This window comes from Bufo bufo, chromosome 6 (genome assembly GCF_905171765.1).
Source record: "Bufo bufo chromosome 6, aBufBuf1.1, whole genome shotgun sequence".
In the NCBI taxonomy this organism is placed as follows: domain Eukaryota; kingdom Metazoa; phylum Chordata; class Amphibia; order Anura; family Bufonidae; genus Bufo; species Bufo bufo.
The window spans coordinates 348,356,680-348,379,764 of NC_053394.1; the positions used below are offsets into that span (position 1 = coordinate 348,356,680).

General features: G+C 44.0%; 1 protein-coding gene across 1 annotated transcript in view; it reads left to right on the forward strand.

Moving 5' to 3' along the window:
- Nucleotides 1–1,828: 1,828 nt before the first annotated feature.
- Nucleotides 1,829–23,085, forward strand: part of DNTTIP1 (deoxynucleotidyltransferase terminal interacting protein 1) — a 34,481-nt gene continuing 13,224 nt past the window's right edge. The window contains exons 1-5 of the mRNA XM_040436842.1: nt 1,829–1,979; nt 4,013–4,083; nt 4,546–4,642; nt 11,887–11,985; nt 12,074–12,142. Coding sequence (XP_040292776.1) covers nt 1,899–1,979; nt 4,013–4,083; nt 4,546–4,642; nt 11,887–11,985; nt 12,074–12,142 — 417 coding nt within the window. The 5' untranslated portion in view covers nt 1,829–1,898. The remainder of the gene's footprint in view (nt 1,980–4,012; nt 4,084–4,545; nt 4,643–11,886; nt 11,986–12,073; nt 12,143–23,085) is intronic.

Genomic DNA, 23,085 nt, shown 5'->3' on the forward strand with positions numbered 1-23,085 from the left:
CTAAAGGTCATATTAGACCATCCAAATCCCCAGTGGATGCAGGGTCCTTCTTTGTTAAAAAAAAAAAGGACGGAACTCTTAGGCCATGTTTAGACTTCCGTGAGCTTAACCGCATTACTGTCCGTGATCCATATCCCCTTCCTTTGATCCCAGATTTATTCAATTAAATTGTGTTCTCTAAGTTGGATTTGAAGGGGGCATATAATCTGGTAAGGATCAAGGAGGGGGATGAATGGAAAATGGCCTTCAATACCCCTAAAGGTCATTTTGAGAATTTCGGAATACCTTTTGGGTTAACCAATGCTCCTGCTGTTTTTCAACATTTCATCAATGACATCTTTCATCATCTGGTGGGCAGGTTTGTAGTGGTGTATCTGGATGATATTTTAATTTATTCCCCTGACATGGAGACGCATCAGGATCCTAAGGGAGAATAAATTGTATACTAATGCTGAGAGCATCACATCATCATATACCCAGACAGTGGCAGTGACCGTGAGGAAGGCTCTGGTGGCCCCCGGGGATCGGCCCACTGAGAAATCTCTCTTTATGGTCTATGGTCAGTCTGCTTCAGCAGAAATGGCTATTTTCATCTGCAACATGGACCAGAACAAGGCCGCATGCACACGGCAGTTGTGTGCATTGGGGACCGCAATTGCGGTCCCCAATGCATGGGCAACATCCATGCAGCGGGATGGACCCATTCAATGGGACCGTAGTCTGTCCAAAAATATGACATGTCATATTTATTTGCGGTGCGAAACAACGGAAAGAAACACCACGGTAGCACTCCGTAGTTCTTCCGGTGTTCTGTTCCGTGACTCCATTCCGCATCTCCGGAATTGCGGACCCAGTCAAGTGAATGGGTCTGCATCCGTGATGCCTTGTGCACACGGCCGATGGGATTGCCGACCCGCCATTTGCAGGCCGCAATATGGCCACGGCCACCCAACGGCTGTGTGCATGAGGCCTAAGACATGTTCTATAATTTGCATAACGGCCACACGGATTCACAAACTGATTCACACAGATTCACGGATATGTGCATAGCCTCACAGAGATGAATGGATCACTGTGCTATCCGCAAAACATGCAGATATCACATAGGTAAAAAATACGTTGTGAGTAGGGATGAGTGAATCTTGATGTTTCATCCGAAGTTGATTTGCATAAAACTTTGTTTCAATACTGTATGGAGCGAGCGCTCCTTACAGTATTAGAATGTATTGGCTCCGATGAGCCGAAGTTATTACTTCGCGAAGTCTCGCGAGACTTCGCATAATAACTTCAGAAATTGATTTATACTGTAAAAACCATTTCCCGAACTCGGGTTTGGTTCCCGAACCCGAGTTCGGAAAATGTTTTTTTAACAGTATAAATCAATTTCTGAAGTTGTTATGCGAAGTATTATATACAGTATTATTATTTACAGTATTGAAACAAAGTTTTATGCGAATCAACTTCGGATGCTTCATCCAAAGTCGATTCGCTCATCCCTAGTCGCGATCATTAGGCCAAAAGAAAAACTGTTGCAGCTGTCCATAACAACCAATCAGAATCCAGCTCTTATATTTAAGCCGCCCTCTAAGTACTCAAAGCAGCAATCTGATTGGTTGCTATAGGCAACACGATCCCTGGTTAATAAATCTCAGTGAGGATGGAATTTATATGACCCTGAAGAACAGGGACTGCTGAGAATCAGGAAAGGGACTGTTGTAATGCGTTTATTTCTGACGCCAGTCACTGGCACATGAGGTACGCATACACACTGTACACTGAGGACCCCTGACAGAACTAGTGAGGAGCCGGCTGCCGTTTCCGTGGTTACAGGAGCTGGTCGCGTCTGGATGACGTCATCGCGCCGATGTTGTGATGTCCGGGGTTGACTGGTGCTAATCATGGGGACAAGCAATGATTCGGATGTGAAGGGCCAGAGCGGCGGAGAGGAGGATGGGGACCCCGGTGACCGGACATCCCCGGTAAGTGTGAGGAGGACGGTCTCTGTGGCGTGCACCCGGCTGCATGTACCTGTGCACATGATGGCGACGCCCTGTGAGTGTGGACCTGACTGCTGGTGGCCATGTCTGTTATACCTGCATGTAACTATCAGATCTGGTGTTCTCTCTGTGTGGTGGCTGCACCTCAGAGGGCTCATCCCACAGCAGCCTTACCCCTAGGATGGACGGGAATGTCTGACCACTAGGCAGGGTGCCCGTCCTCCGTTCCGGAGAGGTAACCCTGTCCTGCCGGGTGATCACTGCTTTTCATGGGATACCCCTTAAACTAGGGGTACGCACTTTATCCAATGGAAAGGGGTATTCCCACCTGATAATATTATTACGGCAGCGCACTAGAATAATATGGCGTAACATCATAATCAGCGAGGGCGACCAGCACCATACAGCAGCTCCTCCGGATAAGGACCCACGCACACAGCCGTATATTATTCCAGCATCTGATCTGCATTTCTTGTGGATCGGATGTGGACCCGTTCATTTCAGTGGGGCCGCAGTAATGCAGAACGGCACACCATGTGCTCTCCGCATCCATATGTCCTTTCCGCCGTTTTGCGGACAAGGATACAGCATTTCTACAGAAGGGAGAAAGGACGTGGCGGCATGCACACTGCCAGTATCCGCGGTTTGTGGCCTAAGTGACTGTGCCGAGCGTAGACCGTCAATGTTAAATGGGTTGTCCAGGTTATAATCTCCATTTTGAACTCTCCTCCGCTCCAGCACCGCTCCATTCTTCCCCCCTCCCCCGGGCTGCAGCCATGATATCATGTTTTTGCCTGCAGGACCAATGTCCCATATACAGGAGTTAATCACTGGCATCAGTGCTCTATGGCACGAGACTGCTGAGCCCACTGATTGGCTGCAGTAGTCACTAGTAGTATATGCTGCAGGAGGGTTCTAAACGTGGAGTATCATTTCTATTATTGTACAGCTTCCTGCCTTTTCCCTTTTTTTTAAATCCGAGTACCCCACTAAGGGCGCATTCACACGACCGTGCCGTGTTTTGCGTTCCACAAATTGCAGATCCGAAAAATACGGACGCCGCCCATGTGCGTTCCACAATTTGCGGAACAGGCGACCCATTATAGAAATCCCTATTCTTGCCCACAAAATGGACAAGAATAGGACATGTTCTATCTTTTCTGTGACGGACGTACGGATGCGGACAGCACACTGTGAGCTGTCCGCATCTTTTGCGGCCCCATTGAAATGAATGGGTCTGCATTCTTGCGGAATGGATGCGGACTCCTTCATACGGTTGTGGGAACGAGCCCTAAGTCCAAGAAAACTGGCTAGAAAACAGTGGAGGCTGACCGATCAGGATATGATGACGTATGACATTACTTATGAAAAGTGAGCCCCTTTAAACTCGCCATCTCTAATAATGTCAGGGGTACTGCCCCTCCACGCATAAGTATTGTCACCCACGCTGACAGGACTCTCTTCACTCTGCTCCATCCAGTCATCATATTCATTAGGCCTGAGGGCTGCCAGGTGCTCCTAGCTGTCTGGTTTAAAGGGTTTTTCCAAGAATAGGATATTGATGGCCTATCCTCACAATGGGTCATCAATATCTGATCATTGGGGGTCTGATCCCCGGCACCCCCGCCCATCAGCCGTTTGCTCCAGTGAGCGCTGCGGCCTCCTCAGAGCTTACAAAGCACAGCGCCGGAGTTACATCGTGATGACCTCAGGATAGCTGTTTAAAGGGGCCGTACATACCTTGTTGCCAGATCTGACCGCTATTTGGCCATTACTGTTCATGCAACTCCCTGAAATGAAAAGTACCTAAAATTCAGAGGAACTCTAAATGGGACTGCTTCTGATTTCATCTGGATAATTTCCTCAACTAGGGTTAGACAACATTCTGTAGACTTTATGAGCCAACCTGACTTTTTGTAGTGGCCAATATGTCATAGACCTCAAATATTTGCATTGGCCCCTGGGATGTGTCAGCCGTGTCCTGAGGCCTCATTGTTACGTGTTACTTTTTGCAGAGCCCTTGGAATATCATGATTAAGCATCGACAAGTGCAACGTAGGGGGCGCCGTGCTCATGTTGCAGTCAGGTAAGCATTGGGACTAGGGATGAGCGAATCAACTTCGGATGAAACGTTGTTAGAATACTGTACGGAGTTCCTGCTCCGTACAGTATTAGAATGTATTGGCTCCTATGAGCCGAAGTTATTACCATACTTTGCGAAGTCTCACGAGACTCCGGGTAATAATTTCGGAAATTAATTTCTACTGTAAAAAACCTATTACCGAACTCTGGTTCGGTTCCAAGATACCACTTGGAGCCGAAAACGAGTTTGTTAAAAGGTTTTTAACAGTAGAAATTAATTTCCGAAATTATTACCCGAAGTCTCGCGAGACTTCGCGAAGTACGGTAATAACTTTGGCTCATAGGAGCCAATACATTCTAATACTGTACGGAGCGGGAACTCCGTACAGTATTCTAACGGTTTCATCCCTAATTGGGACAGAAGATACACTGCACCTTTCTCTCATGGATTCTCTTTGGTCTGCAGTTACACCGAGCCAGCCGTCTCCATGGACCTGCTGCGCGCCGTTCTACAGCCGAGCATCAATGAGGAAATTCAAGGAGTTTTTGATAAATATATGAAGGTAAAGATATTGGGGGAGATTTATTAAAACCGCGGCAAAGGAAAACTAGCATAGTTGTCCATAGCAACCAATCGGATTCCTCCTTTCATTTTTCAGAGCTCCTTTAAAGGGTTGATATGATTGGTTGCTATGGGCAACTGAGCTACTTTTCCTTTGCACCAGTTTTGATAAATCTCCCCCTGTGTCTGTTATTCGGATGGCATGCTGAGTAAATCCCTCTGCCCTTAACCCTTTTAATGGGCATCTGTCAGCAGATTTGTACCTATGACATTGGCTGACCTGTTCCATGTGCGCTTGGCAGCTGAAGGCATCTGTGTTGGTCCCATGTTCATAGGTGCCCGCATTGCTGAGAAATACAGCTGTCACAATACCAAAATTTAGATTCGGTTTTGATACCAAGAAAAAGTACTGGGATACTCGATACCGTTAGATACCACGCCAAAAAAAAAATCCCACACATTAACCTCGTGTTGCCGAGCAACATGAGGTGAAAGGGGTGGTCTCACTTCAGCAAATGGCATTTATCATGTTGAGAAAGTTAATATAAGACACTTACTAATGTATTGTGATTGTCCATATGGCTTTCCTTTGCTGCTGGATTAATTTTCCATTAAATTATCCACTTCTCGTTTCCATGGCTACGACCACCCAGCAGCAGTGGCCATGCTTGCACACTATAGGAAAAAGCACGAGCCTATGTGTGCTCCCACGGTCCCGGCCACTAGAGAGGCTGGCATTTTTTCCTATAGTGTGCAAGCACGACCACCACTGATAGATTGCAGGGTGGTTGTAACCATGGAAACGAGCAGTGTATCATGTGTCTTGTATTACAGTAACTTTCTCTACATGATAAATGCCACTTGCTGAAGTGACACAACCCATTTAATGTGTATTTTTTGTGGTGTTTTTATTTTTTGGAGGCGGGGGGGGCAAAATATCAATGGCCATTATGTTAGGAGGTCCATGAAGGGGTCAATTACTAATAATGTGAGGCACGTGAAGGTCTAAATTGATAAAATCAGATGCCTCACGTTAATAGTAACCCCATCAACTACCTCCTCACATAATGGATAACATGGGGTTAATGTAAGGCGCATGATAGTGTTAATTACTATTAATGTGAGGCACATAGTTTTATCAATTTGGGCCTCTGTGTGCCTCATCTTAATAATATACAACCCGAAATTGTACCTCACATTAACCCCATGTTGTCCATTAGGTGAGTAGGTACATAATAGGGTTATTATTAACCCCTTAAGGACTGAGCCTATTTTAATTTTAGTTTTTGCCTCTCCACATTTCAATAGCCATACGGCGCTGGCCGAGACTTTAAAGATGGTGCACGCTCACCCTAGCCACCGGGTGCTTGCTATTTTAAACAGCAAGCACCTGGGACTAATGTCCGTGACTGGCGGTAAGGCTGGGTTCACACGAGCGGATGCCGTGCGTGACATCCGCTCCGTGAAAGAGTGCCAAGACCCGATGCAGACTGCAGAGGCACGGAGCATTAACATGACTGATAATGCTCCGTGCCTCTCTGTGACCTCTTTACTACGAAATCACAGTGACAACTGTGATTTCGTAGTAAAGAGGTCACAGAGAGGCACGGAGCATTATCAGTCATGTTAATGCTCCGTGCCTCTGCAGTCTGCATCGGGTCTTGGCACTCTTTCACGGAGCGGATGTCACGCACGGCATCCGCTCGTGTGAACCCAGCCTAATGCAGATCGCAGACATTTGAACCTTCAGATGCTGGAGTCAAACGTGACCACGGCATCTGAACAAGCAAAAAACCTGGAAACGCACACTTGTGCTTCAGCTCCCACGAGCGAGGATTGGGGGGGGCCGCATGCAGTGTGCAGCAGCCTCTGTCCTCCTGAGTGACAAGAGGCTGACGCACATTAGTTTTTATGGAGACCCTGCCCGTGGCAGGGCTCAATAGGAACATAGGGGGGAGATTTATCAAACTGGTGTAAAGTAGAATTGGCTTAGTCGCCCATAGCAACCAATCAGATTCCACCTTTCATTTTTCACAGCTCCTTTGAAAAATGAAAGATGGAATCTGATTGGTTGTTATGGGCAACTAAGCCAGTTCTACTTTACACCAGTTTGATAAATCTCCCCCATAGTATATGAGAGAAGCAATTTGGTGAGAACTATAAAAAAAAGTGTAAATAAATGTTTTTAAAAATACATTTAAAAAAAAAAAAAATTTGTGTAAAAATGCCCGCACTATTAAGATATAAAAATATTCATCTCATACGGTAAACTGTGAAACGGAAAAGAAAAAGTCTAAATGGCCTATTTGTTGTTTTTGATCATATACAGCCCCAAAATAGTATCAGTGAAAAGTACAGATCACCCAGCAAAAAATGAGCCCCCACACAGCTTGTAAACATAACTACAAAAAAGTTATAGGGTTTAGAATATGGCAATGAAAATAAAAATAAAAATATTTTCATATTATTTTTTTTTTATATTAAAAGGCAAGAAAAACTATACATATGTGGTATTGCTGTACTGACCTGTATAATGAAAGTAACAGGTCAGTTTTACCATATAGGGAACGCCGTAAAAACAAAATTCACAAAACTGTGAAATGACAAGCTCAGAGTCTTGTCTACAAATGCTCGCAGTTTAGGGAAAAAGATCAATGAACTTGAGTCCATAATGGCATCTTAGAATATAGATTTAGTGGCTGTTACTGAGACATGGTTCAATGGGAGTAATGACTGGGATATAACGATACCAGGGTTCTCTCTATATAGGAAAGACAGAGAAGGCAAGAAAGGGGGAGGGGTGGCCCTGTATGTGAAAGATAGCATAAAATCTGATTTAATACAAGTTAGCGAGACCAATTTAGAGTCCGTTTGGGTTACGTTGCAGCTTGATAATCATAAGGTAACTCGTGTAGGTGTGATATATAGACCACCTAGCCAAGTCAAAGAATTAGATGATCTACTAGTTGAGGAAATAGCTAAAATGACTTTGAAAGGGGAAGTTATCATTATGGGAGACTTTAATCTTCCTGATGTAAACTGGAAAACCAAAATAGCTAGTTCTGCCAGGAGTACAGATATTCTAAATTCCCTACTGGGATTATCTCTGCAGCAAATAGTGGAGGAGCCAACCCGGAAGGAGGCCATTTTAGATTTAGTATTCACAAATGGGAATTTGGTATATGATATTACTGTAGGTGAAAGCTTGGGATCTAGTGATCACCAGTCAGTGTGGTTTACTATAAGTACAGTGCCTGAGTCACACCGCACAAAAACAAAAGTTTTAGATTTTAGAAAAACTTACTTTTCTAAAATTAGATTAAAGGTATACGAGTCCCTATCAGATTGGAACAGTTTCAATGGAGTCCAGACAAAATGGGACTACTTAAAAGAGGCACTATTGAAGGCAACAGATAATTGCATTAGGCTTGTCAGTAAAAGCAAAAAAAGGAAGAGACCACTGTGGTACTCAGCAGAAGTGGCCAAAATCATTAAAAACAAAAAGATAGCATTTAGTAATTATAAAAAAAAAAAATCAGGATGACAGGCAAATTTATAAGATTAGGCAGAGAGAGGCCAAACAAGTTATAAGAGCTTCTAAAGCGCAGGCAGAAGAGAAATTAGCTCAGTCAGTGAAAAAAGGCGATAAGGCATTCTTCAGATACATAAATGAAAAAAGGAAACTAAAACAAGGAATTAACAAATTAAAAACAAAAGGAAGGTATATGGAAGAAGATAAAGAACTAGCTGACTGCCTCAATGAATACTTCTGTTCAGTTTTTACAAAGGAAAAGGACCTCAGTTAGGAAGGAAGACTAATGAATCTTTTGATGCATGTCTCTTTACAGAGGAAGAGGTTCTAAGTCAGCTAAAATTAATACAAATAAGGCTACTTTCACACCTGCGTTAGGTGCGGATCCGTCTGGTATCTGCACAGACGGATCCACACCTATAATGCAAACGCTTGTATCCGTTCCGAACGGATCCGTTTGCATTACCATAAACCAAAAAAAATTATAATAATAATTTTTATTTTTTATTTTTTTGGTTCATGATAATGCAAACGGATCCGTTTTGACTTACATTGAAAGTCAATGGGAGGCGGATCCGTTTTCAATTGCACCATATTGTGTCAGTAAAAACGGATCCGTCCCCATTGACTAACATTGTAAGTCAGGACGGATCCGTTTGGCTCAGTTTCGTCAGACGGACATCAAAACTGTCCGCCTCCAGAGCGGAATGGAGGCTAAACGGAGGCAAACTGATGCATTCTGAACGGATCCTTATCCATTTAGAATGCATTGGGGCTGAACTGATCCGTTTTGGGCCGCTTGTGAGAGCCCTGAAACGGATCTCACAAGCGGACCCAGAAACGCCAGTGTGAAAGTAGCCTAAGTTACAGGGGCCTGATGGGATACACCCAAAGCTATTAAAAGAGCTCAGCAGTGAACTAGCAAAACCATTAACAGATTTATTTAACCAATCACTGGTAACAGGAGTCGTCCCAGAAGATTGGAAATTAGCAAATGTTGTGCCCATTAACAAGAAAGGTAGTAGGGAGGAATCGGGCAACTATAGGCCAGTAAGCATGACATCAATATTGGGGAAATTAATGGAAACCATACTTAAAGGGAACCTGTCACCAGTTTCATGGTGTCCTAACTAAGGGCAATATAAATAAGTGACTGATTCTCTTAGCAAAATGCTGGGTCACTTTCTTTAATTGACCCAGTCAATCTGCCAACATCTTGTATTGAAAAGCTCCAGCTGATAATGATGAGTCCTGAATATTCATGAGCTCCTGACTCTCCCCGCCTACCTGCTGCTGAGTGACAGTTTTTTTCCATATGAATCAACAGCAGGTGGGCAGGGGAGTGGCTATAGCTCTGAATTAAAAATACGCTGGACTCAATGACATCACGCTGGACTCCAATTAACTCATTAGCATGCGGCATGTGGCAAGTTTGTATATATATTATGAAGTAACCATCTGTCAAACCAGTAAGTGAATACATCTAAAGTACTTTTTAGTAGTTAATGATTGTATATAATTAGTTAGATAATAATCAAATATCCACATGACAGGCTCCCTTTAAGGAGAGGATTGTGGAACATCTAAAATCCCATGGATTGAAAGATGAAAAACAGCATGGGTTTACTTCAGGGAGATCATGCCAAACTAATCTTATTGATTTTTTTTTGATTGGGTGACTAAAACAATAGATGGCGGAGGTGCAGTAGACATCGCATATCTAGACTTTAGTAAGGCTTTTGATACTGTCCCACATAGAAAGCTTATCAATAAAGTGCAGTCTTTGAGCTTGGACTCCCATATTGTTAAATGGATTAGGCAGTGGCTGAGGGACAGACAACAGAGGGTTGTAGTCAATGGAGTATATTCAGACCATGGTCTTGTTACCAGTGGGGTACCTCAGGGATCTGTTCTGGGACCCATATTGTTTAATATCTTTATCAGCGAAATTGCAGAAGGCCTCGATGGTAAGGTGTGTCTTTTTGCTGATGACACAAAGATTTGTAACAGGGTTGATGTTCCTGGAGGGTTACACCAAATGGAAAAGGATTTAGGAAAACTAGAGGAATGGTCAAAAATCTGGCAACTAAAATTTAATGTTGATAAGTGCAAGATAATGCACATGAGAAGAGCAGAATGTAAAATCTGTGATACAGTCCTAACCTCAGTATCTGAGGAAAGGGATTTAGGGGTCATTATTTCAGAAGACTTAAAGGTAGGCAGACAATGTCATAGAGCAGCAGGAAATGCTAGCAGAATGCTGGGGTGTATAGGGAGAGGCATTACCAGTAGAAAGAGGGAGGTGCTCATGCCGCTCTACAGAGCACTAGTGAGACCTCATTTGGAGTATTGTGCTCAGTACTGGAGACCATATCTCCAGAAGGATATTGATACTTTGGAGAGAGTTCAGAGAAGAGCTACTAAACTGGTACATGGATTGCAGGATAAAACTTACCAGGAAAGATTAAAGGACCTTAACATGTATAGCTTGGAAGAAAGACGAGACAGAGGGGATATGATAGAAACTTTTAAATACATAAAGGGAATCAACAAGGTAAAAGAGGAGAGAATGTTTAAAAAAAGAAAAACTGCTACAAGAGGACATAGTTTTAAATTAGAGGGGCAAAGGTTTAAAAGTAATATCAGGAAGTATTACTTTACTGAGAGAGTAGTGGATGCATGGAATAGCCTTCCTCCAGAAGTGGTAGCTGCAAATACAGTGGAGGAGTACGGGTCTAGGTGAACAGAAAAATAACAAAGTTTTGGCCCCAGAAAGGCAGGGAGTGAAAAACTAAAATGCAAAAATGAGAAAACCATTGGGGCAGAAAGCATGAATACAGGCGCACAGCGTAAAGCACATACCTCTAAAACTACAGGAAACCTACCTTCTTGTATGCTGACACTCTCCATACTTCTCCATTGTGTGGCAGTTTATGAGAGCACGGTATGCACTACACTTTGCGCCCCATGTTCTCTAATAGGGACTGACGCAGCTTAGTATCGAAAAAATGCCTATTCCTGTATTGTATTGAACTGGGTATAAAAGTATTGAGACTTTGATACTCGGTGCAACCCTACTGAAGAAAGTGAAGTTTACATATATGCAAATAAGCCTCTAGGAGCAACGGGGTGTTGCCGTTACACCTATAGGCTCTGCTTTCTCTGGGGCCAGGTGTGATCATGCTTACACTGTCAATAAAAGTGGAGCCACAGTTGCAGAGAGAGCAGAGCCTCTAGGTGTAACGGTAACGCCCCCGTTGCTCCTCGAGGCTCATCTGCAAATATTTAAATATAATTTTTCTCAGCAATGCGGACACATATGAACATGGGACCAACACAGATGCCTTCAGCTGCCAAGCACACATGCCAGTGTGGTCAACGAGGTTCATAGGTACAAATGCCCTTTAATTAAAGAGGTTGTCAAACCGCCCAGTATGGGAATGGAGCATCCTCCATTCGTGGAGACAGGAGCTGGACTTTTTTAAGGTGAGAGATTTATATATTTTTTCTCTTGCACCCTCTCCTAAGTTTTCTTTTTGGTCGGACAGTCTCTTTATTTTATGTTCTATTTAGTGTTGGGCATCTGCTGGGTGACTTCTGTGATGCCCACATGTCACCTTTTACCCTCCCCATGTAAGTGGTCAGCATGTTCTATGTCTATGCATATTCTAGCCTATTATCTCATGGGCGTTATCATTGTCTTCTACACTTAGTTCTTTCAGAAAGCTGCCATTAATGTGAGAGAGAATGTGGGGGATCAAGTGGACCCCGAGCAACTGATCCGAGAGACTTGTCGCAGCTGCCTGGAGCAGGTAAGTACAGAAAATACACCATGCACTTACCTGGGCAGACTAGAGTATCCACCTACAGTACCAACCATTGTCCTGTTCTTTTATATAGGCAAAGGTCCTCTTTACAGACCGAGACAAAGCAGTAATGAAGCCGATGTTAGAGGGCCCAGCCATGAAGGTAAGCAGAAGGCATGAGGTAGAGGATGTTACTACTGATGTTACTACATGCTCAGGATATGCCATCAATATCTGATTGGTGGGGGTCCGACACCACATACCCCCACCGATCAGCTGTTCTGCAGTGGCTTCAGTGCTGGAACTACAGCTATGTCCATTGTGTAGTAGGCAGAGCTGCTTGCTGCAGTACTGTTCCCATTGAAGTGAATGGGAGCAGTGCTGCAGTAACTAGCTCCATCCATTACACAATGGATGGAGCTGTGTAGGTCTGATGCCGACTTGTCTCAACGGAGCAACCCTGAAACAGCTGATGTGCGGGACCCCTGCCGATCAGATATTCATGGCCTGTCCTGTGGATAGGCCATCAATAATGAAATCCTAGACAAACCCTTTACAGCCAGTCTTCATTTAAATATGAGCGAAAATTATCCACATCCGTTCTCCAGTATAGTTGTGTTTCCATGGACTTGTTATTCTAACAGGTAAGTGGTGCTTTTTTTTTTTTTTTTAAACCGCCGTTGTAATCCCAGGCATCGCCTTATGAGCAGGATGAATTGGAGTAAAAGGGAAGAGCGGGCACAGGAAAACTCAGCAGCCTCAACAGAATAGTCTCTGTTTGTGAATCTGGCATTTTTTGACTGGAGGAATTCCCATCAGAGCAGCCCCTGGACCTTCATAGAATATATGCGCTGTAAGGGACACATGTTTCGACAGCTGAACACGCAGTGTCTGGTGGATAAACGATTTTGAAGGAAATAACTCAGTTTCACCTGCAAAATGCTGCAGCCATTGGCCACAGTATTGGGACAGGTTTTGAGCTGCAGTTTGCCCCTACCCTAAATGGTATCTGTATTCTGAGAACAGCTGCAGGGTATACATTACTTGAATCACTCCCCCTTGTAAAGTGACAGGTTTATGTAATAGATCTGTATAAGGGGATAGCTGTATTACATTTACCTAAAGCTTCCCCCTCATTTTTCTGTGTGGCCAGAAATCATCGTTTCTGCTTTTTCACAGTCGTAGGAACATTCCCAGAATTCTGGGTGCCATTTCCCTTCCTATATACAGCAGACCTAGAGTTCACTAACCTGAATCTGCTCTTTATGTTCCTATGGCTGATCACTTGTTGAAAAGATGAAATATTAGCTATTTGCCCATTTAGAGAGGTTCTCTGGTATTTTTAAAAAATTAGGCAGGGAGCCTTGTAAAATAAGTTAAAACTGTTACTCCCCTTTAAAGCTTAAGGCATCTGTGTTGGTCCCATGTTCACATGTGCCCGCATTGCTGAGAAAAATGAAGTTTTAATATATTAACGAGCCTCTAGGAGCAACAGGGGCATTACTGTTACACCTAGAGGCTTAGCTCTCTCTGTAACTGCTGCGCTTTCTGCACTTTAATTTACAGGACGAGGCAGTGCAAACATCATCACACCTGGCCCTGTTAATCAAAGTGCCGAGGTTACGGCAGTTGCAGAGCCTCTTGGCGTAATGGCAACACCACCATTGCTCCTACAGCCTATTTGCATATATTAACTCGTTCGCTACCAGCGCCATACATGTACGGCGCTGGAGCGATGTGTAAACAAACAACAGAGACCTGCGGCTACTTATCGAACCAAGTGAGATCACGGCATCTAAATGCGCTTCCTTCCGATGCCCTGTGTGGCCAATTGGGGAATCGGTAGTTGCGCTGAACACTTTCAGCCTGGCTGACCAGGCTGAAAGTGTTCATGCGGCAATTCTTATTTTGGACACCAGATGGCAGGCCAGGATAAGAAATGAGCAATATTAAGTTTAATTGGATTTTAAAAATCCATGATAGAACAAAATGAAAAATTTAAAAACATAATTTATAGGCTCATATATAAGCCACAAAATCATCACAATTATTTTTTTTTTAAATGTTAAAAATATAAAAAATAAAAAAAACATAAAAGATTGTTCTGCAAAAAATGAGCCCCTAAACAGCTCAGTAGACATAAGTATAAAAAAGTTATGGGGGGTCAGAATATGGTGATGTAGAATATATACTTTTTTTTAATCAAAGTTTACATTTATTTTTACACTATTTAGACATAAAGAACCTATACATATGGGGTATCGTCGTAATCGTACTGACCCAGAGAATAAAGGGCATGGGTCAGTTTTGCCATAAACAAAACGCCGTGGGAACAAAATACGTAAAATGGTGGAGAAATTGAGTTTTTTTCCAATTACATCCCATTTGGAATTTCTTTACAGCTTCCCACTACATTTTATGCCATAATTAATGGTAGGATTAGAAAGTACTTGTCCCGCCAAAAATAAGCCCTCATACAGCTATGTGACTGGAAATATAAAAAAGGTATGGCTCAAGGAAAATAGGGAAGAAAAATGAAAATGCAAAAACGAAAAAACCTCCGGTATCCTAAGGGTTAAAACATCATTTTTCTCAACAATGCGGGCACATATGAACATGGGACTAACACAGATGCCTTCAGCTGCCAAGTGCACATGAAACAGGTCAGCCAGTTTTATAGGTACAAATCTGCTGATGCCCTTTAAAGGCTATGGTCACCTTTTGGGGGCAGTATTTTATTTTTACAGGCTACTCATTTTGGGCTTAATATGAATGTTTCATTTGATCTTTATCGAAAATTTTAAACAGTTTTTCTTTTGCTTTCAGTACATTTACAGACTATCTCACACGATTAAATACTGGTGTGTACGTTCACTGAATATATGTTAATTACTGCCTGAAGAACGTATTTAAAAGAAAATAATAAATCGTTTATTAATCTCAGGTTTAAAACGGGAAAATCTGTATATCACTTTGCGTGACTATCAGGCTCCAGACTCCGGTGATGTGGTATAGGAGTTACTTATATCCTCCACACAACCAGAAGTCTGGACTAAATCCCTGTACCAGCTAGCACGTTGGTGCCAATAGTTACTGGAGAGGGAGTCAGGACACGGTTTTTGTATTTAAACCAGGCCCAGGTGTATGGTTGAAGCAGTCCTATCTAGCGTGAGTTATAGAGCCGCTATGAGTGAAAAATAAGCTGGGTGCCAAAACAGACCAGCATAAAGCATCCACCCAGTGTAGTGTAAATTGTGGACGCTCACTCAGCCGCCTATAACTACCCCACCAATCGTGCAGTAAAGCACTGGGTCTAGATCTCAGACCGCATTCACACAAGCAAGTCAGCTAGTGATGCTGCTTGGCATTAAATCAACACCCTGCCTGAGGAACCGTGTCCTAGTTCAAGATCAACGGCTCAACGCGTTTCAATGTGGGACATTAAGCCACATATCATCAGGAGCGATAATCTCCAATTAGAGGTAGCCTGTAGGGCAAAAGTACATAGCCTCACACTGTTGCGTGTTAAGGCTCCGGCGCTGTAGTGGCCATACGCGGCCGCTCGAACGCCGGGATGATATCAGGTAAGCTCCGCCTATGAGAGGGGGGGGTGTGCTGGTCCTGGGCGAATAGTCGGCAGGCGCGTCATCCAACACACGCCTCCTGCTCCGCCCAGAACCCACGTCATGGCACACACCTCCCTGCCAGCGCAAGCAAGCGCTCATGTATGGGAGGAATCGAAAATTGCGGCTTACATCATGTCACATAAACGCCTCGCTCCGCTGTCAGTATAATCGGCGATCCCAGCAGGTAACAGAATAATATTATATGCGCACAGTATCCATCATAAAACTATATTTGCGGAAGAAACACAGCTCTAAATTAGACCGCATATCTCCATAATATTGCAGGTCAAACAAAATCCCTATGCATTGTAGCTATACCGAACCAAATGGTCAAAATGGGATAGAGGAAAGACAAGCAAAGGAGAATGTCAGTGTATATTCAGTATATGTATGGGCAACAAGGTCCGTGCCCATATCCAAAGATATGGACTATATCTGGTCTAAATGAAGCAAGCGTATGAGATCGCCTCATTTAGACCTTTAGGCTGGATGGTTTGTAGCTTAAAGATCCACATAGCTTCTTTGCGGAGTAGTGGTGTATCCACGTCTCCGCCGCGTGTGGATCTATTTTGTAATGCAATCCCTTGAACCCGCAGCACATCTGGGTTGCCATCATGTTTCTCACGCACATGACGAGAAACCGTAGTGTCCCGTAAGTTGCGGATATCTGATAAATGTTCGCCAAATCTCCTCCTGAGTTCGCGTTTGGTCTTGCCAACGTACTGTAGGCCACATTTACAAGTAATCAAATAGACCAAACCCACCGAGGTACATCTAATAAAGGACCGGATATTATATTTTTCCCCAGTAAAGAAACTGGTGAAAAAAGCTCCCTTATTGATGTACTTACAGATGATGCAAGACCCACAGGGGAAATTGCCTTTTGCTGTGTTTTTCAACCAAGTTTCAGGCATAGGGCGAGTATATAGACTGTGTACCAATCGATCATGTAGATTGGACCCACGTCTATATGTAACCGATGGACGGTCGGGTATAGATGATCCAATGTCTGGATCCGACTGAAGGATGGGCCAATGATTCTCCAGGATTTCACGGACTTGGCGGTGGGCCTTGTCAAAATTACCCAGGATACGTGGGGTAGAATCGGTGTTAGTCCTGACTTTAGGGACCAATAATTCGCCCCGGTTCGCACTCATGGCATGATGGTATGCCTTCTTTAAAGTATGTGCTGGGTATCCTCTATTTTTGAACCTGCATTTTAGATCTGATGCTGCGGCCTTAAATTCTCCAAGTTCAGAACAATTCCTCCTGGCCCTGAGATACTGTCCCTTAGGGATACCACTTCTCAAGGCCAGGGGGTGTCCACTCTCCCAATGTAGGAGACTGTTTGTTGAAGTTTGTTTTCTGAAGAGTTTGGTATTAATTCTCCTGTCCCTACCTATGGAAATGGTCAGGTCAAGAAACGTTATCTCGCTCTCTTGCATTTCAGATGTAAAAAAGAGGCCGACCGTATTGGTGTTAAGGGTCTCCACAAATTCCAGAAATCCAGTTTTGGTACCATTCCACAATATCAGTACATCATCCAGATATCTAATCCATAACTGGATACAGGATGTGTATTGTTCCATCGTGTCCGTAAATACCATTTCTCTCTCCCACCAGCCCAGGAAGAGGTTTGCGAATGTTGGGGCACAGGGACTGCCCATCGCAACCCCCCTGAGCTGGTGGTAAACACGTTGATCAAAGAGAAAGATATTACGTGTCAGAATAAAGTTCAAGAGTTGCATGATGAAGGCATTATGGCGACGACAATGATCACCCCTTTGGAGGAGGAACGTCCCCACAGCCTCACACCCCAAATCATGGGGTATGGAGGTGTATAGGGCCTCCACGTCCAAACTCGCCAGCCAAACACCCTCATCGCAATAAATGCCATCCAGCCGCTGTAGCACATCCATTGTATCACGGGCATAGGAGGGCAGGCTCACTACAAATGGACGTAGGATGATGTCTACATACGTGCTAATGTTTGCAGTGAGGCTGCCTATGCCCGAGACAATGGGTCTGCCTTTCAGGAGAGGGCCCTGCTTGTGTAGCTTGGGCAGACTATAAAATGTAGCAAGGACAGGGAATTTAGGTAATAAATATTCATACTCTGCCTTACTAATGAGTCTCTCCTCCATTGCATCACTTAGAATTGTCACGAGTTGGGCCCTAAATATAGATGTAGGGTCAGAGCCCAAGATGTTGTAGGTCTTATTATCCTCCAGGAGTCTGAGACACATGATACGATATTTATCCTGGTCCAGGACGACAATATTGCCGCCCTTATCAGAGGGCTTAATGACAATATTTGTATTCCTCTCCAGTTGTTCTAAGGCGACTCTTTCCTCAAGGTTCAGATTGTCATGTCCCATGGATAAACCCTCCAATTTGTGGAGGTCACGGGTTACCACATTTAAGAAAGTATCTATTGGGGTATTATCATTAAGGGGCGGGAATATTTTAGATGGATTCTTTAGATCCGTATATGGACCATCACCTATATTCCTGTCCCCCTCCTCAGAAAGACCTACCAAGAGGTTCAGATCCTGAAGATCCTCAACATCTATGCCCAGCTCATGACATTGTCGTTTGTTATGCATGGAAAAGAATTTCTTCCACTTCAATTTGCGCACATACAGTTGTAAATCTTTAATCCAATAAAACAGATTGAACTTTTGAAGGGGTACAAAGGATAAGCCCTTTTTGAGGACCTCTATTTGTGATGAAGAGAGGTCACACTGGGACAAATTCACGACCTGGAGTTCGTCTATTTGGGATCTACTGGGGCTTTTTTGTGGCGTAGTAGGTAGTCGGATACTGGTGGGGTCTGATCTAAAAAACCCCCACCCCGTGAACCTCTCCCTGATCTACCTCCTTGCCTTGATCCCCGAGATCTCTGAGATCTTCTGTTAGAATTGCCACGACCTCGAGGTGGCACAAAACCCCGCTCGCCGTCAGTGTCACATTCTGAAGAAGATAGATCTGTGTCTAATTCAGAAGTGACCTGACGTCTAGGGCCAAATTCAAGAATTTTCCCTTCCTTAAAGTCGTTGGTATCTCTGTTATATAGGAAGTGTTTTCTTTCCTTAATTTGGGACGTAAAGCGTTCGATATTTTGTTGTAAAAGCGCCTCTTTTTTACTGAATTCGCTGTGATCACTGAATTTTTTGACCTGTGTGATACATTCCTTTAGCTCTGTCTCGCTCACTATAAGTTGTCGTTTCTTGAATTTGGCCCTAGACGTCAGGTCACTTCTGAATTAGACACAGATCTATCTTCTTCAGAATGTGACACTGACGGCGAGCGGGGTTTTGTGCCACCTCGAGGTCGTGGCAATTCTAACAGAAGATCTCAGAGATCTCGGGGATCAAGGCAAGGAGGTAGATCAGGGAGAGGTTCACGGGGTGGGGGTTTTTTAGATCAGACCCCACCAGTATCCGACTACCTACTACGCCACAAAAAAGCCCCAGTAGATCCCAAATAGACGAACTCCAGGTCGTGAATTTGTCCCAGTGTGACCTCTCTTCATCACAAATAGAGGTCCTCAAAAAGGGCTTATCCTTTGTACCCCTTCAAAAGTTCAATCTGTTTTATTGGATTAAAGATTTACAACTGTATGTGCGCAAATTGAAGTGGAAGAAATTCTTTTCCATGCATAACAAACGACAATGTCATGAGCTGGGCATAGATGTTGAGGATCTTCAGGATCTGAACCTCTTGGTAGGTCTTTCTGAGGAGGGGGACAGGAATATAGGTGATGGTCCATATACGGATCTAAAGAATCCATCTAAAATATTCCCGCCCCTTAATGATAATACCCCAATAGATACTTTCTTAAATGTGGTAACCCGTGACCTCCACAAATTGGAGGGTTTATCCATGGGACATGACAATCTGAACCTTGAGGAAAGAGTCGCCTTAGAACAACTGGAGAGGAATACAAATATTGTCATTAAGCCCTCTGATAAGGGCGGCAATATTGTCGTCCTGGACCAGGATAAATATCGTATCATGTGTCTCAGACTCCTGGAGGATAATAAGACCTACAACATCTTGGGCTCTGACCCTACATCTATATTTAGGGCCCAACTCGTGACAATTCTAAGTGATGCAATGGAGGAGAGACTCATTAGTAAGGCAGAGTATGAATATTTATTACCTAAATTCCCTGTCCTTGCTACATTTTATAGTCTGCCCAAGCTACACAAGCAGGGCCCTCTCCTGAAAGGCAGACCCATTGTCTCGGGCATAGGCAGCCTCACTGCAAACATTAGCACGTATGTAGACATCATCCTACGTCCATTTGTAGTGAGCCTGCCCTCCTATGCCCGTGATACAATGGATGTGCTACAGCGGCTGGATGGCATTTATTGCGATGAGGGTGTTTGGCTGGCGAGTTTGGACGTGGAGGCCCTATACACCTCCATACCCCATGATTTGGGGTGTGAGGCTGTGGGGACGTTCCTCCTCCAAAGGGGTGATCATTGTCGTCGCCATAATGCCTTCATCATGCAACTCTTGAACTTTATTCTGACACGTAATATCTTTCTCTTTGATCAACGTGTTTACCACCAGCTCAGGGGGGTTGCGATGGGCAGTCCCTGTGCCCCAACATTCGCAAACCTCTTCCTGGGCTGGTGGGAGAGAGAAATGGTATTTACGGACACGATGGAACAATACACATCCTGTATCCAGTTATGGATTAGATATCTGGATGATGTACTGATATTGTGGAATGGTACCAAAACTGGATTTCTGGAATTTGTGGAGACCCTTAACACCAATACGGTCGGCCTCTTTTTTACATCTGAAATGCAAGAGAGCGAGATAACGTTTCTTGACCTGACCATTTCCATAGGTAGGGACAGGAGAATTAATACCAAACTCTTCAGAAAACAAACTTCAACAAACAGTCTCCTACATTGGGAGAGTGGACACCCCCTGGCCTTGAGAAGTGGTATCCCTAAGGGACAGTATCTCAGGGCCAGGAGGAATTGTTCTGAACTTGGAGAATTTAAGGCCGCAGCATCAGATCTAAAATGCAGGTTCAAAAATAGAGGATACCCAGCACATACTTTAAAGAAGGCATACCATCATGCCATGAGTGCGAACCGGGGCGAATTATTGGTCCCTAAAGTCAGGACTAACACCGATTCTACCCCACGTATCCTGGGTAATTTTGACAAGGCCCACCGCCAAGTCCGTGAAATCCTGGAGAATCATTGGCCCATCCTTCAGTCGGATCCAGACATTGGATCATCTATACCCGACCGTCCATCGGTTACATATAGACGTGGGTCCAATCTACATGATCGATTGGTACACAGTCTATATACTCGCCCTATGCCTGAAACTTGGTTGAAAAACACAGCAAAAGGCAATTTCCCCTGTGGGTCTTGCATCATCTGTAAGTACATCAATAAGGGAGCTTTTTTCACCAGTTTCTTTACTGGGGAAAAATATAATATCCGGTCCTTTATTAGATGTACCTCGGTGGGTTTGGTCTATTTGATTACTTGTAAATGTGGCCTACAGTACGTTGGCAAGACCAAACGCGAACTCAGGAGGAGATTTGGCGAACATTTATCAGATATCCGCAACTTACGGGACACTACGGTTTCTCGTCATGTGCGTGAGAAACATGATGGCAACCCAGATGTGCTGCGGGTTCAAGGGATTGCATTACAAAATAGATCCACACGCGGCGGAGACGTGGATACACCACTACTCCGCAAAGAAGCTATGTGGATCTTTAAGCTACAAACCATCCAGCCTAAAGGTCTAAATGAGGCGATCTCATACGCTTGCTTCATTTAGACCAGATATAGTCCATATCTTTGGATATGGGCACGGACCTTGTTGCCCATACATATACTGAATATACACTGACATTCTCCTTTGCTTGTCTTTCCTCTATCCCATTTTGACCATTTGGTTCGGTATAGCTACAATGCATAGGGATTTTGTTTGACCTGCAATATTATGGAGATATGCGGTCTAATTTAGAGCTGTGTTTCTTCCGCAAATATAGTTTTATGATGGATACTGTGCGCATATAATATTATTCTGTTACCTGCTGGGATCGCCGATTATACTGACAGCGGAGCGAGGCGTTTATGTGACATGATGTAAGCCGCAATTTTCGATTCCTCCCATACATGAGCGCTTGCTTGCGCTGGCAGGGAGGTGTGTGCCATGACGTGGGTTCTGGGCGGAGCAGGAGGCGTGTGTTGGATGACGCGCCTGCCGACTATTCGCCCAGGACCAGCACACCCCCCCCTCTCATAGGCGGAGCTTACCTGATATCATCCCGGCGTTCGAGCGGCCGCGTATGGCCACTACAGCGCCGGAGCCTTAACACGCAACAGTGTGAGGCTATGTACTTTTGCCCTACAGGCTACCTCTAATTGGAGATTATCGCTCCTGATGATATGTGGCTTAATGTCCCACATTGAAACGCGTTGAGCCGTTGATCTTGAACTAGGACACGGTTCCTCAGGCAGGGTGTTGATTTAATGCCAAGCAGCATCACTAGCTGACTTGCTTGTGTGAATGCGGTCTGAGATCTAGACCCAGTGCTTTACTGCACGATTGGTGGGGTAGTTATAGGCGGCTGAGTGAGCGTCCACAATTTACACTACACTGGGTGGATGCTTTATGCTGGTCTGTTTTGGCACCCAGCTTATTTTTCACTCATAGCGGCTCTATAACTCACGCTAGATAGGACTGCTTCAACCATACACCTGGGCCTGGTTTAAATACAAAAACCGTGTCCTGACTCCCTCTCCAGTAACTATTGGCACCAACGTGCTAGCTGGTACAGGGATTTAGTCCAGACTTCTGGTTGTGTGGAGGATATAAGTAACTCCTATACCACATCACCGGAGTCTGGAGCCTGATAGTCACGCAAAGTGATATACAGATTTTCCCGTTTTAAACCTGAGATTAATAAACGATTTATTATTTTCTTTTAAATACGTTCTTCAGGCAGTAATTAACATTTACAGACTAGCAGGCTCTCTGCTGCACAGAGTTCTGCACTGACGGCTGGATCTGTAGCCCTTATCCCTGAACTCCTGACAGCTCACAGACACTTATTATAGCTAAACTCTTTATCAAACTGATAAGAATATTATGAGTGTTTATGAGCTGTTAAAGTCCAGATAAGAGCTGCAGATCCAGCTGACTGAACAGATCTCTGACCGTTTCGGTGTGCAGCAGAGTGCCTGCTGGTCTGCAAATGTACTGAAACTGAAAGCTGGAGAAGAAAAACTGTTGAACTTTTTTTTTTTTTTTTTTTTTTTTTTTTTACTAAAGATTAATGAATGGGTAGAATGTAATAATAAAGAATTGCCCTCAAAGGTGTCCATAGACTTTAAAATGTCCTGGTGCTGCCACTCCGGTCACCACCGTGCTGTTAAGGATGGTGATTGGCTGCAGTGGTCATGTGAACTATGAGAGTGACGTTATCACT